We start from the raw sequence: 16,818 nt of genomic DNA, 5'->3' as shown, positions 1-16,818 counted from the left end.
CTTGCTTTACTTGTTTTGAGGTTGCAACCAAGGCACCTATTACTATTGGTACTACCTTTGCATTACTATTACTACTACTACTACTACTATTACTATTACTACTATTATTGATTACCGCATAGTCGTCAGACATTCAGACTGTGTTTGGCATTTTTGTCTACCTATTGAGTCCTTACCAAGGACCTGAGATAGGCAGATCTGGGTGTTTGACGGTATTACAGATATCATCACAGGATGGAAGCGGTTCCAAGTAAAGCTGCCTTCTGCAATTGACTGATGGCGAATTTGTCAATGCCAACGATATTCAAGTGGCACCTATTAATATTGGTATTACCCTTGCTTGCCTTTTCCACAGTCATCCTATCTTTATTTGTAGGTCTTTGTATTTTGGTGTCTTCTCCAGTTCTTTCTCTTCTCTTCTGCTATCTCCAGGCACTGCCACATTTTCTTCTATTATTATTATCTCTTTTATTCATTAAACATGAAACTCAATCAACTGAACATTTACAAATGCATTACAAATATTATTGACTGGGGCTGATGGTTGATATGGGTTGCTGCCAGCATCCTAGGTATTGTCCAATTACCTTCTTGAGATGTACGATGTTCCGAGTAGTGCAGTTTTTTTGTAGTTCCACTGGAGTTATTGCAGGAAGCTGCAATTTATTGATGTATTTTTAAAATTCTTAGACATGGTACCAAGTACCCCGCTGACAATGGGTATCACTGTTACATGTTTCATTCATAATCACATCGTTTTGATGGCCAGGTCGTGATATTTTATGATTTTTTCCAGTTCTTTTTTTTCTACTCTGATGTCTCCTGGTATAGCTATATCAATAAATTGTATGCTTCGGTTTTCGACAACTGTGATATTTGGCATGCTGTGTTCCAAATGACGATCCATCTATATTTGAAAGTTCCACAAGATTTTCACCTTCTCATTTTCAACACTTTTTCCACTTTATGTTCCTATGACTTTTTGGATACAGGTAAATCATATTTTTTACATAATGACCAGTGAATTAATTTAGCAACTTGGTCATGTCTAGCTTTGTAATCAGTTTGAGCGATTTTGCTGCATTCATATATAAAACAGTTTCAACTTTGTCATTGCAAAGTTGGCAGTTTGGATTGTCAGTGGATATTTGTATCTTCACATTATTATTATACGCATAGCTCCCACGTAACACCGCTCCTGCGCAGACTGCACTGGCTACCTGTGGCCTTTCGAGTGCACTTTAAGGTTTTGGTTACGACCTTTAAAGCGCTCCATGGCTTAGGGCCTGGGTACTTACGGGACCGCCTGCTGTTACCGCATGCCTCCCACCGACCCGTACGCTCTCACAGAGAGGGACTTCTCAGGGTGCCGTCCGCCAAGCAATGTTGGCTGGCGGCCCCCAGGGGAAGGTCCTTCTCTGTGGGGGCTCCCACACTCTGGAACGAGCTTCCCCCGCGTTTACGCCAAATACCTGACCTTCGGACCTTTCACCGCGAACTGAAGACACATCTTTTCACTCGCGCGGGGCTGGCTTAAGTTTTATCGATTTTAAATTTCTTATTACTAATTTTAAATGGGGTTTTAGTTTTTTTTATATTTTAAAGATTTTAGGCTAATTATAATAAGTTTTTTAACTTGCTTTTTTTTGTTTTTTTTTGTTTACATTTATACCCCGCCCTTCTCCGAAGACTCAGGGCGGCTTACAGTGTATAAGGCAATAGTCTCATTCTATTTGTATATTTTTACAAAGTCAACTTATTGCCCCCCCAACAATCTGGGTCCTCATTTTACCTACCTTATAAAGGATGGAAGGCTGAGTCAACCTTGGGCCGGGCTCGAACCTGCAGTAATTGCAGGCTTTGTGTTCTTAATAACAGGCCTTACCAGCCTGAGCTAATTTTAAATTGTATATTGTATTGTCTGTTTTTTTTTTTTTTTACTTTTGCCTGTACACCACCCTGAGTCCTTCAGGAGAAGGGCGGTATAAAAATCAAATAAATAAAAAATAAATAATAAAAATTATTATTATTATTATTATTATTATTATTATTATTATTATTATTATTATTATTATTATTATTATTTACTTTATTCATTAAACATGAAACTCAGTCAACTGAACATTCAAAAACGCTTCACAAATACCATTGACAGGTGCTAATGGTTGATATGGGTTGCTGCCAGCGTCCTAGGTATCAACCAAGTACCTTCTTAAGATGTACGATGTTCCAAGTAGTGCAGTTTTTTGCAGTTTTGCTGGTGTTGTTGCAGGAAGCTGCAATTCGTTGATGTATCTTATAAAATTCTTGGACATGGTACCAAGTGCTCCAATGACAATGGGTATCACTGTTACATGTTTCATCCATAGCCATGTAGTTTCAATGGCTAGGTCGCGATATTTCATGATTTTTTTCCAGTTCTTTTTTTTCCTACTCTGATCTCAGTCTCCTGGTACAGCTATGTCAATAAATTGTATGCTTTGGTTTTCCACAACTGTAATATCTGGTGTGTTGTGTTCCAAGTGACGATCCGTCTCTATTCTAAAGTCCCATAAGATCTTCACCTTCTCATTTTCTAGAACTTTTTCTACTTTATGTTCCCATGACTTTTTGGATACAGGCAAGTCATATTTTTTACATAATGACCAGTGGATTAATTTAGCAACTCAGCCGTGTCTAGCTTTGTAATCAGTTTGTGCGTTCATTCATATTCACATTCACATATTAAATGTGAAACACTTTCGACTTTGTTGTTGCAAAGTCGGCAGTTTGGATTGTCAGTGGATTTTTGTATCTTTGCTTTCATGGCATTAGTTTGTAGTGCTTGTTCTTGAGCAGTGAGTATTAAACCTTCCATTTCTTTCTTGATGGTTCCCATCTTAAGCCATGCCCATGTCAAGTTTTCATCACATTTTCCTTCAATGTTTTTCAAGTGCTGTCAATGCAAAGCTTTGGATTTCCATCTATTTAATCTATCATTCAGCTGTTTTTCCTTATATTCTGCCTTGTTTCTGTTGTTTTTATAATGTTCTCTGTTTTCACAGCCTGCAGCAATTGTTCTGTACTTTGGTTCATATAATCATTCAAACTTTGTTTTTCTTCTTCTACACTTGTGGATTTGCAATAGTCCTCTGCCCCCTATTTTTCTTGGTAGGTACAACCTGTCGATATCACTTTGTGGATGTAAAGCGTGGTACATATTCAAAAGTTTCCACTCCAAGTTTTCTAATTCAGCCAAGTCCAGTTGATGATTCCAGCTGAGTAGGAACTGCCCATGTATTAATGCCTTTAATTATGTTTCCAGCATTCAGCTTTGATTTTAATATTTTGCAGACACTCCTGATCTATTTCTTTTGCATTGATTCTTTGTCTTTTCAATTCAAGATGTTATCTGCTTCCAATATGCCTAGATATTTATAACCCTCATCCTTTGCTAATGCTTTTAGTATGTTTCCATTTCCCAGTTCTAGTCCTTCTATTTTTTCCATTTTTCCTTGCTGCATGGATAATATAGTACATTTTTCAAGTCCAAAATTCATTTTGATGTCATTGCTGAACAGTTGAACTGTGTTGAGTATTGATTTAAGTTCAGTGGGGCTTTTCGCATACTTTTTAAAGTCATCCATGTATAGTAGATGGTTTATCTTCTCATGTTGGCTTGAGATTTGGTATCCCAGTTTTGTGTTTCATAGGATTATTCTCAATGGAATTAATGCAATGTTGAACAGTAGTGGTGAAAGTGAGTCCCCCTGGATGATTCCTCTTCTGATGTTGACTTCACCAATGTTCTCCTCATTTGCTGTTAGAACTGTTTTCCATTTTTGCATATTTGCTTTCAAAAATGTACAAATATTTTTGCTGATTGCAAAGTTTTCCAAACAGGTGTTAATCCAACGGTGGGATAATGAATCAAATGCTTTCTTGTAATCAATTCATGCCATATTTAAATTTGTTTTTCTTCTTTTTGCATTTTTTAGTACCATTTTGTCAATGAGCAGCTGATCTTTTGTTCCTCTTGATTTTTTATAATTTCCTTTTTGTTCTACTGGATGCAAACTGTTTTCCATCAGATGATTGAATATTGAATTTGCCAGTATTCTTGTAAAAAGTTTGAATCTTGTTGGCAGACAAGTAATTGGGCAATAATTACTTGGCTCTGTGCCTTTTCTGGATCTTTTATTATCAAGTATGTTCGACCAGCTGTTAACCATTCTTTGCTTGTTACATTTTGAAGTATTTGATCAAATTGAGTGGCCATGCAATGATAGAGGCTGGTCAGGTGTTTTAGCCAGTATCCATGCAGTTCATCCAGGCCAGGTGCACTCCAGTTCTTGACCTTCTTTGCTTGTTTTGCATCCATGTCAGTTGTTATTACAACATTTTCCATTTTGTTTTGTGTTGTTTGTTATTAAATATCTTTGATCCAGGAGGCAGTTTTGTTGTGTTCCACTGGGTTTTCCCGCAGTTCTTTCCAAAAGTTCAAAGTTTTTTCTTTACATGGGTGAACATTAGTTTGGACTCGATTTTCATCAAGGGACTGGTAGAAGAGGTGTTGGTTTCTTCTGTTCTTCCACAATTTCCGTTATTGTTTTTTCCTCCAGGTTGTATTTATTGTGTAAACTATTTTTCAGCTTTTATTATTTAATTTTCCTTCTTTCAAGTACTTCAGATTGCTGACAACTCTTCATAGTTTTTTACTTTTATTTTCAAGTCGAATTTTCCACTTAGGTGTTCCAATGGGTTTCTTTTTTGGCATTTTATAACCCAGTTCTGCAGTTATAATGGTGGCTGTGCTATACATTAGTTGGTTGGTTTCATATTGTGTGCTGGATGGGATGGATGTTAAAATTCTGTTCCCGGCAGTTAGTAGATCTTTCACTTGTTTGGTATGCACTTCGCAAATGGTAGATAGTCTTTTTCTTTCTGTGTTTTCTTTGATGTGCTTTTCAATCTTTTCTTTCAGCATTTTTGCTAGACCATTTAGCTCTACACTTTTGAATTGTTGCACAGGAGGATTTTCATCCTGTATGTTGGTTTCTTCCACAGGTTGGTCAGTTTGTTCAGGTGTTGGAACAGCCAACACCTATTCTTCATTACCTGTTTTTCTCTTTTTAGTCAATTTTCTAGATGTTGCATTTCCACATCTGTGAAAACTTTATTACGGATGATGAAGCATCTTTGATCCATTAATCTTTGTTCAGTTACGTCACTTTCTGGGTGTTTTTCCTTCCACAGTTGCATCATTCTTTTTTGAAATCCCCTGGCTGTTGGTTCTGCCTGGTAATAATATTGGATGATTTCTCGATTTTCTTCAGTTGTATAAGTTTTGTGCTTTTGTTTTAGTTGCTTTGCAGTTGCACGCCCTGGTTCTCTAGCAGTAACAACTGAGCCCTGTAGCCCTTTTTTGACAAAAGTCCAGGAGCCATAGCATCTGACGCGGTCCTTATTGATCTGGGTGATGACTGATCCAATGTGGAATTTCATTCATGGGAATTGGCTCCAATTGAAAGAATCCCAATTACAGTATGTAATCAGCATTTGGTCACATGGAAAAGACCATGTGATTAAGTAGAGAAATTTACATCTTACAGCTTGCTCCATCCAGATGATCATAATTTTCCCAACCAAATTGTCTAAGTATCCAAAGGTTAAGTGACTTAATTACTATTTAAAAGTTTATTTTAAATGTATTGCTGCAATAAATCATTACTCACATTATATGCTCTTAAACAACAAGAAGCAAAATGCTATATATTTTGATCTATTGATTGTGTACGTGCTAATGAAATATTGAAAAACTATTCTATAAAATAACACCAAACCATTCATTTTATAATATCTCATAAAATTACAATGTAGTTTGATTATTTTCAAGATCAGAAAGGAATCTTGACCAACCTATCCTAATTAAGAAGAGACATGTTATCAAGAAATAAATTCTGTCCCTTTCAAATTGGAACTATTATAATATATGTATGCTTGATAAAATTTAGGCCCAAACACTTCATTTTGAATAACAAAAGAAATGGCCATTGGAGAGAATTCAAGATCCCTAATTGAATAATAATAAGTTTCATATATAATATCTTCTCCCAATGCTCAGTTGTTTGTCTGTTGGAAATACTATTTTAGAATAATTTAGCTTCTACTTTCCAAGAAACAAGTTTTCATGAATATAAAGTGTTCACCAAATATATTTGATAAGAAAAACAAATATGTCAAAAATCAAAAACTGGTTAGGCATCTGTCTTTGTACAGAGAATTCCTACCCAGAAAGTGAAAATGAAAAGACATATTCTATAAATGTTAATACACAACTATTTCTATAGAGTTAGACATGTAAATAAACTATCTAGCTTCTTTGTAATAATTATGCTGAAACAAGATAGATTTTAGTTTGATTGCCATCCCAAAATTTGTTTTCCTATCTAGATTTAGATTTAATTAATTGATCTCTGTGTGTGTGTGTGTGTATTATTAAAATGCAAATTGTCAAAGCAGTTCAATCTGTAGTAAAATTGGTAGGGCAGATTGATAGAGATCTAGTTATAGATACACAAACAGACTTGGAGTTATGTACAGAATATATAAACTTTATATATGCTAAATATTTTGAAAAAGCAATTTAAAAAACACAAGGCACTTCACTTCCATTATTTTACATCCAGAAATCAAAACTACAAACACAAAAAATAGTCTCTTGGTATACAACTTTTTAAAGTTTGAAAAGTTGAGAAAAATGAACTGCAAATTTAGGGTGAAAATCAAAACACACATGCTGAGATGTACTTTATTTATAGTGTTTTACCCATCAGGATGTATAGGACATCCACCCCAATATGGTGCAGCATTTTCACATACTAAAATCAATGGGGCACATGGTCTAGGCTCCAATTTCTTTATATGAATCTATAAGTCTTTGATGGAATTTTTAATTCTCTGCTCTTCACTAAGCTTAATATAGGCAACTGGTGGCGCATAGTCAGCATGTATTTCCTACATCAGAAGTTTTCCAAGCATGCTACTAATTATAGTTGTATCGCACTATAATATTGGATGTCTACAAGTTGGCAGTAATAGAATACAAAAACATTTCCCAAAGGTGCTTTTTTCAAAAGGCAACTGGACTTCCTTTGTTTTGCTTGAAAACATTTCACTTTTCATCCAAGAAGCTTCTTAAGTTGAACAACTTGAAGAAGCTTCTTGGATAAGAAGCAAAACATCTTCAAGCAAAGACAAAGAAAGTCCAGTTGCCTTTTGAAAAAAGCACCTTTCGGAAAACCAGAACCTGAATGGCTGAGAATCTCTACAAACAATACAGAAACATCTTACTCTTTCTTGCCATCTAGTGATCATCTGAATCTCTGTAGATCAGATCTAGCAGTCTATTTAATTGCCGTTGTTTATGTATCTATAATTCATTTTAAATCCTCTATTATTTTTATAAACAACGCAATTAATATACTCTTCACTCCTTGTGTTTGCCCTACAACAACCACCCTGTGAGGTGGACTGAGAGAGAGATTAACTAGTCCAAGGTCACCCAGTTAGTTTTCATGCCTAAGGGTGATACTATAACTCACTGTTTCATAGTTTCTAGTTTGCTTCACTCATTAAACAAACTGGCTACCAATCTCTATGCAAGTGAAACCCATTTGGAAGGAGAAGGTTAAGTTCTAACTCCATAGGAATACTCCGTATTTCCAACATCTGAAATACAATGAAGTGAAAACGGCAAATGGTTTATTTTCCCTCCTATTCAACACTGTTATGATTAAAAAGGATCTCAACAACTAAGAAAACAAACATCTTCCTATGAAGTATGCTAAATATTTAAAATCAGCTAATCCTCTTTTCTCTTAGCTATAAAACTTCTTTGTGAGTAAGATCAAATATTTTACTTGTCTGCTTTCCATCTATAAATGTAAATATATGTATTCAATTATATCTAAACGGATGACTATCCTTTTCCTAGAGCCTTCTGGGTGACAAGAGTGGTGAACTTTGCTGAGGACTGGGAGTACTTATAACCTTTGTCACTGAAAGTTTCTTGACAAAGGAAAAAAAGATGATACTGGCTAGGAGCGAACATTGCCTTCTTCCCAGTCAAACAGAACTATAATTATCCTAGTCTTTCTTGCCCTTCTCCTCAAATATTTAAGGTTTCTCTAATTAACTGTTTGTAGGCAAAATGCAATTTCCCCAAAACGAATACTGTAATATTAATTAATTAATATGAATGGAATCCTATCTGTAATATACAGTTAACTAAATGCACTAAAACCATATAGTTCCTTACATACCTACTTGAAATGAAGTATTATAGTACATTATAATATTATAATAGTATTATAATAGATTTGGAAAGGACCTTGGAGGTCTTCTAGTCCAACACCCTGTTCAAGCAGGAGACCGTATACCATTTCAGACAAATGGTTGTCCAATATCTTTTTGAAAGCCTCCAGTGATGGAGAACTCACAACTTCTGAAGGCAAGTTGTTCCATTGGTTGATTGCTTTAACTGTTAGGAACTTTCTCCTTAATTCTAGGTTGCTTCTCTCCTTAGTTTGCTTCCATCCATTCCTTCTCATCTTGCCTTTTGGTGCTTTGGAAAATAGCCCCTTGATTTTGTAGGAGCTCCTCAAATATTGGAACACTGCTATCATGATTCCCTTAGTCTTTCTTTTCATTAGACTAGACATATCCAATTCCAATAACCGTTCTTCGTATGTTTTAACATACAGCCCCATAACCATTCTTGTTGTTCTTCTATGTGCTCTTTCCAGAGTCTCAACGTCTTTTTTATACTGTGGTGACCAGAACTGGATGCAGTATTCCAAGTATGGTCATACCATGGCTTTGTAAAGTGGTATTAGAACTTCACATAATATTGAGTCTATCCATCTATAATTATATTTTTAATTAATAAAATTATATTTTAAAGAGTAGAAAAAAGATGTCTTACTTACTGAGGTTCCATTTTAGACCTGTTGTTGTTACACATTCACAAGGATTCCCAACTGGAATTAGACCACACCACTTCCCTTCAAGTCCTGTGTTCACAAGAAGTTTGTGCTTGCCCTGTAACACATAGAGAACGTTGATACAGGCTTAAAGTATGCAAAAACAAATGCTATAACAAGTAAAGCAGACACATGCGAAATCTGAGACATTAAAATATGGTATAGTTTTTTTTAATCCTTTGAATCTATTCACACTTATCCATTGAATTTAGTGTTGCTTTGATTGCAAATTTCAGAATGTACTTGAAATTTGCACCTTTACAAGATGAAATATGGAAAGGTATTCTATGATGAAATATATTCTTAATATAATGTAAACACAAAATCAATTTAAATTCTCATAGGTTATGATCTAATCTAGTATTGACTGCATTGTGGATCACCTAGATCAAGTCCTAACCCAGTCATTGTCAATCAATTAAGTTTCCAACCTCCCCTTTGCAGATGATTGGGAAAACTAATAACAGGAAAATATTTGCATTACAGACAAGAATTGAACCAAGGAAGAGCTTTTTGAAATGTGGAACCATTAGGGTTATACAACTTTAAATGAAATGAAATTGATAATTGACTATTAGCCATGAATACCAAGAATCTCTGGATTCAGTGGCATAAAATTTGTGAGTATTACTTGCTAAAAGAAAAATGGGGTACGATGTTTGTAATGATTTATAAAACGTATTTACCAGTACTTAATTTCCTATGTAACTTTAAAACCATAATTTTCCCAAACAATTAATTCTTCAAGAGGATCTCCCTTCTCATTATTGGAACAATTAATTGGGCTAGATGTAGATTTGATCTGATGACTCATTATGAATTTTATTAAAACCACTGGTTTCAGGTTCAAAATATATGACAAAAAATGAAAAAGATAATTGGGATGCCAGGAGTCAAAGGTCCGTATTGTGACACACATTTTATAATTTAATCTATTCTCCAATTTGGATTCTTAGGAGCTTCAGGTTGCATATGTTTATATAGTCCTCTCCACTCAAGATGATTTTAGTTTATTTATTTAAAACATTTATTTAGCCATCATCTTCTAACCAACTCTGGGCAACTTCCAATCAAAAACTGAAACAATATATAGAATCATATGAAAACTATAAATTAAACAGATGAAAACATTAGAAAGACTTGCCAAGTCAAATTTCTAATATGCAATTATTTAAATTTATCCCAGCAGTTACAGCAAAAGCCAGGTCACCAAAGCTTTACAGGAGGTTAAGAGGGTAAAAGTCTTCCAAGTTTCAGGGCCACGGCAAAGGCACACTTCCTAGTTCTTATCAGATGGCAATATTTAGGGGGAAAAACTAGGAGTGTGCCTACCCTATGTGACCTCATAGGATTGGCAGATGTTCTTAGAGATATGGCCCTGTACCATATAGAGCTTAAAAGGGCCTTGAATTGTGTTCCAAAAGATACTGGAAGCCAGTGCAGCTTATACATAAAGGTGTTACATGAGGATACCTTGGGGTTCCCACTACTGTGTACATGTCTGCATTCTGGAGCAGTTGAAGTTTCCTGGTGGTCTTCAACATCAATCTCATGTAAAATATATTGCAATAATCCAAATGGGAGGTGACCAAGGCAAGAGTGATTGTGAGCAAGTTTAATACAGTTCAAGAGAACAGTGCTTTCAAATTTTCAATTTTAGAAAAAAATGGTGAGAAAGTTTTAATGAATCTTATTTTATATTTTGGATTAAGTAAACAGTTATTAATTCATCTTATTTGTCCATTAGAGCTTTCATTTAAACTATTTAAAATCAATTAAAAAACAGGTTACGATGCTATCCATTTTAAAACGTTGAAATATTAAGTACATGTTAAAAGTCATGTAATAAATAGAATTTCGAAGATCTATGGAGATTCTCAGTCATCCAGGTCATGGTTGTCTCAAAGGTGTTTTTCCAAGAGGCAACTGGACTTTCTGGTTTTTCTTTGAAGATGTTCTGCTTCTCATCCAAGCAGCTGAAGAAGGTTCTTGGATGAGAAGTGGAACATCTTCAAAGAACCAGAAAGTCCAATTGCCTCTTGAAAAAGCACCTTTGGGATAGAATTTCAAAGGTTTTTTGTTTGTTTTTTTGCTGGAGGGTTCTTGCCTCAGGACAAGGATGACTGCAGTACAAAAACTAGCTAGGTGGACCATATATGAGCACCATTCATAAGGTCTAGCACATATCACAAAAATGTAAATAAATAAGCAACCTAAGTTATCTGGATCCACAAATGCAGTTATGTACCAAATCTAATCTGATGCTCAGCTGACTTGCACAGAAAAGACATCTCTCTTGGGCACAAATAAAGCAATGTGATTTGATATAGATTCATCCTTCAGCTTTAAACTTGAAAAGAGAGAGAGAGAGAAAAAACACAAGTTGAAATATTGACTATTCTCTTTTATGCTTTAGCCAGTTCCAAACCAGCAAAGTCAAAAAAAGCTTTAACTTTTTTGTTTCTGAATCCAGGTTTTTTTTCTGACTATGCTTTTATGAATGTTACTGCTGACAAAAATCATGTTATATAATGTGACCATATTGATTTTTATCTTATTAAACCATTTTTTTAAAAAAACAACAACAATCTTGATCAATCAGAAAAATTGATTCTAGTTTTTCTCTATTTTCATTTTATATCTGGTGACGGAAGATAAAGATCAATTTTTAACTTCAGATATATGAAGAAGATCCAAGGAGTATTTAATCCAAACCAAACTTGTGTTTTTCACATTGTCTTTATTATACATGTTTAATCATTTTTCTTACACTTATACAGCATTTTGATTTAACAATCTTAAAAATTCTTTACATTTGGCTTTAAAGTAAAATATAAATAATACATAATTGAAAGCTGAAAAAACAGTCCTATGGTAATCTACAGTTTATTATTAATTTACTGTATAGTTGCATGCAGGGGTGAAATCCAGGAGGTTCTGGCAGGTTCTGGAGAACCGGTAGCGGAAATTTTGAGCAGTTCAGAGAACTGGCAAATACCATCTCTGGCTGGCCCTAGAGTGCGGTGGGAATGGAGATTTTGCAATATCCTTCTCCCAGGAATGGGGAGGGAATGAGGATTTTGCAGTATCCTTCCCCTGGAGTGGGGTGGGAATGGAGATTTTGCAGTATCCTTTCCCCCGCCAAGCCACACCACACTACGCCCACCAAGCCATGCCCATAGAACCGGTAGTAAAAAAAAAATGGATTTCACCACTGGTTGCATGCTTTGTGGGGGATTCTCTTAATGATTTGTTCTACTTAGTGGTAAACAAAATGAAAACTTTTCTAACATGAACAAATTGGTAATTGCTTGCATCCTTGTGACCTGTAACTTAAAAGTAAATATAACCTTTGATTGCTTGCCTAGATCCTTACTGGTCCTTAAAAATCCTACATATTTGTTGTCTCCATGATCTCTAGTGAAGGAAATGCTGTTATTAGCTTTGATTGGTGTTTTGCAATATGTGTTATCCAAGTAAATTGGATTCCTAGCCTAACCAGAATTCCTAACCAGAATTTCTAGTTAGCATATCAAAGGCTTGCATTATTTTCTCAATATCTGGCTTTCTGAGAAGTGAAATCATTTATAAAGAACTTTCAGTTCTATGGAACGCAAAATGCAGTCTCAGCTCAGACTTCAGACTATGCCTTCAATATGATTATTCCTGTTGCCATAAGTAAAATGATTGAACTCAGATACCCAGTGTGTAGTTGCTTTCTCCATAGTTGCCCTCATGCCATTCCACATTCTATAGTCTTCCGAAAAGACATTAGGGCAGCATGGCTACTTTTTTGTGATGTAACTGCAGGCTACTATATGACATGCAGCTAAATCCATTTTTAGATTATTTTTCACTCAATCCATTCCTATTATACAAATAGTGCATTACCATTTAGGATATCACCACACTGAATGAATTAATTCAAAATGATAAGTTTGGAACTCTATGGGTTTCTATAATTAAACAATATCAAGACCCAGGAAGTGCAGCTTCCCTGTTGCAGCATTGCTCTCCAGAATAAGATTCTACTTAAGATCCAATCTGGTTGGTGTTCCAGAGGACCATAAGTATTTGGCTGTTCTCCCAGGGTTTGGGTTAGTATCTGGAGCCCTTTGTTAAATGTTAGCTATGATGCTTTGTGGTATCTTATCAGGTTTGCCATATTGTTTTTACTTCTTTTTCTTCTGTTCTAATTTGGTGTTGTTATTACTTACATTGTTTTTAATTTTATTTGATGTATTGTGGAAGGATATGAATTTATTTGGAATAAAATTGAATAAAACCAACAAAATATTTGTATATTGTATATGAGGGGTCCCCAATCCCTGGACCATGGCCCACTACCATGCTGTGGTCTATTCACAATCAGGCCCCACAAGTGGCAGGCTGGTGTACAGAAAAGGCACAGTCAAGTTCAATATCGCTCTCATCCTGTCCTATTTCAATGACTTATTATTAAACGTATTGCAGTAGCTCAAAGGGAAGTACTTCCTCAAAAATATGCAAGTGTCTTAAAGCAGAATGTGGCTCTTCCTGACATCTCATTTATCACCATAGTTTCAGGACTAATTAATTATTCCTACAGAATTCTACTTTTTTGGAGGATTACAAAGGATATTAGGGATGAATTTGCAACATAGTACGGTATGATAAAATAGATTACATAAAAGCACGTGTAAGGATAAAAACACACAAACAACAGTAATTACTTGAAAATGAATCTTTATGGGGCAAAAATGATATATTCTCATATACAAGGACATATGCACAAGCTGAAATTGAATTAGATTTAATACATTTTAATTTATATTAAGACATGTTATTAGTCATAGATAATATCTTTCCAATTTTATGAAGAATAAACTCCTTAAAAAAATAGGCTGTTTTTTAATTCCATTGCTTTTTAGGCATAGTCACATGCTTGACTGTGTTCTTGCTACTTCTGTTATTATTTTATGAATTAATAGTTTTGGAATAGTAAATGAATTTTATTCTATTTTGTCTGCTGCCTTGAGAAAGTTCTGAATAACAGATTATAAAACCATACTCTTTAAAATGTAACTTGTCTTATTCTTGGTTATGAAAAACCATTCTTAGTCGCATATTGATTCTCAGAACTCATAATGGTTCTGAAAATTATTAAAGCAAGAAAAGAAAATGTAAGAAGCTATAGAAACTTTAAGATTAGAAAAATGCTTTAGAAAGGCTGAGATTGAAATGAATGAAAATTATCTAGATGCATAGTAGAACACAGCCCATCAGCACATTATATTCTGCATTTTTCTTTCACTTACTTACTTACTTACTTACTTACTTACTTACTTACTTACTTATTTATTTATTTATTTATTTATTTATTTATTTATTTATTTTGTCAAACACAATAGTATATATAAGTATAAGCATGAAATAACCATACAAATTGGATATAATCAAGGGGAACATTAGGACAGGAACGGTAGGCACGCTGGTGCTCTTATGCACGCCCCTTACAGACCTCTTAGGAGTGGGATGAGGTCAATAGTAGATAGTCTTTATTTACGCAGGCCCACAACTTGAGAGAAATTTTTTTATAAAATGTTTTATAGATGGCATCTAGATCCAGAAAAATTGGCGTGTATGTATCCGAATTTGCAAACTAAATGTTGGAGATGTGATTGTGATGATGCTACTTACTATCATATATGGTGGACGTAAAAAAATCAAAGCATTTTGGATTAAAATTTGGTGGATTATGCAAAATATTTTGAAGAAGAAGATAAAATTTACCCCACCATGGTTTTTATTGGGTATAACTACAGACTGCACATCAATAGGGACTAAATTAATTTTAAACTTAATATCAGCAGCCAGATTACTGGTGGCACAATACTGGAAGAAGGAACAACTGCCTACTATTGAAGAATGGACACTAAAAGTAACGAATTTAGCAGAAATGGCAAAAATCTCAGCATATCTGAAAGACTGTTCACAAGAAAGATATACAGTGGAATGGAAAAGATAGATAGAATATATTCAAAACAAATGTCAGATTAAAAAGTATCAAATAGCATATGAATGATTAGAAAGTAATAATTGTATTTGTATACAGTATTTCTTTTTTTTTAATCTTTTTTTTATATGAAATAAGGGAGTTATGGTTCTAGGGGAGGGATGGGAGTTTATGAATAATTAGCGTATTTTAGCTTATGATTGGTAAATGCTATACCCTGTATTTGCTCTGGGAAGCCGGGGGGGGGGGAGGGGGGAGGTGGAGGGAAGAGGAGGTTAATTAATTGTTAAAACTGTGGTAAAACATTCTAATAAAAAAAAAATAGTAGATAGTCTTTGGTTAAAACTTTGGGGATTTTGGGAAGAGACCACAGAGTCAGGTAGTGCATTCCAGGCATTAACTACTCGGTTACTGAAGTCATATTTTCTACAATCAAGATTGGAGCGGTTCACATTAAGTTTAAATCTATTGTGTGCTTGTGTATTGTTGCGACTGAAGCTGAAACAGTCTTCAAGAGGAAGGACATTGTAGCAGATGACTTGTACCTATACAAGCCAGTTTTTTCCCAGAACTTTCTGCATCAAGCAAAACTAAATAGTGTATGAAATATATTTAGAAACCCACACACTTCCCTCTTAGTACTGAAGACATTGGGGTCACCTGGTTTCTATTGAAATTCATTCCCAGCTGTGATAGACAAAGACTTGTCTATGCTATTTCAAGAGCAAATTCCTGGGTCTGCTTTTAACTCACCTGGATTTCAAACAAAGTAATAAGCAAACTGGGTATTAAAAATACATCACCTACTGTGCTTTTCTGCAAGTCTGTGTGAAGACATCTAAAGAAATTTAAAGAGGTGATTATACAGAACAAGGAGAATGAAACTAGTAGTTGTAACCATTTCAAAATTGAATTTTTCTTGCTTCTTGAATTGTTGTTTATATTTTAAATGGTATCTCATGTAATACACATTTGTAATAAAATTGATGGTTTCAAAGCACGGAAATCCATGGGGTGTTCAAAAAGTCATGTTGTTGTACACAGTTGCGTATGCCACCTTGAATTTTTTGACCCCCTCAGCAGATGACCCAGTGCCAGAGTATCCGTGTATGGAAATGCAACCCAATTACTCAATGTTAAATTTACCAACATCATCTTTTGGGCTAATAGATTAGGAAGAATGAATGCATAATAGAGAGCCAGTTTGGTGTAGTGATTAAAATACTGGCCTAGAAACCAGAAGATCATGAGTTCTGGGACTCATTTAGGCATGAAAGTCTGCTGGGTGCCTCTAGGCCATTCACTTTCTGTTAACCGAATCGTTACACAAGATTGTTGTAGGAAAAATAGGACACAGCAGCATTAGGTATGCTCACCATTTTGAGTTAATGATAAAAAAGGTAGACCTAGTAAAAAAATAAAAAGAGGAATCCCTGTTTGGATTTTATTCTGCTAGTCTGGCCGACTGTAGGGGGCAATGCTCATCTCTGTTTCAATGGTCAATGAGTCAACGCTGTCACATTTCTACTGTCATATAGGCAGAATGACATTATGAAACACTGTTATCTTCACTACTAGTTTGGCAGGAGCTGGGCTGAGAACGGGAGCTCACCCCATTGTGCAGGACTCAGGTCTCAAATCTGAGTTGTTGATTTTCCATCCAACAAGCCAACCCAGCGTCTTAACCACTGAACCATCATGCTGCCTTAGGAATAATAATGATAATAATGATAATAATAATAACAATAATAATAATAATAATAAAAATGGAAGATCAGATTGAAAAATAAGATCAATATG

The 16,818-nt window shown here is 34.9% G+C and overlaps 1 protein-coding gene across 9 annotated transcripts in view; it reads right to left on the bottom strand.

Moving 5' to 3' along the window:
- The window catches only part of TPK1 (thiamin pyrophosphokinase 1), a 465,917-nt gene that overhangs the window by 67,965 nt on the left and 381,134 nt on the right, over positions 1–16,818 (bottom strand). For all 9 annotated transcript variants that reach the window (XM_058179856.1, XM_058179862.1, XM_058179855.1 and 6 more), the window contains one exon: positions 8,970–9,081. In XM_058179856.1, the coding sequence (XP_058035839.1) occupies positions 8,970–9,081 (112 nt within the window). The remainder of the gene's footprint in view (positions 1–8,969; positions 9,082–16,818) is intronic.

The sequence above is a fragment of the Ahaetulla prasina genome, chromosome 4 (assembly GCF_028640845.1).
Source record: "Ahaetulla prasina isolate Xishuangbanna chromosome 4, ASM2864084v1, whole genome shotgun sequence".
Classification (NCBI taxonomy): domain Eukaryota; kingdom Metazoa; phylum Chordata; class Lepidosauria; order Squamata; family Colubridae; genus Ahaetulla; species Ahaetulla prasina.
The sequence above is the reverse complement of the archived record's forward strand: the minus strand, read 5'-3'. Positions and strand labels throughout refer to the sequence as shown.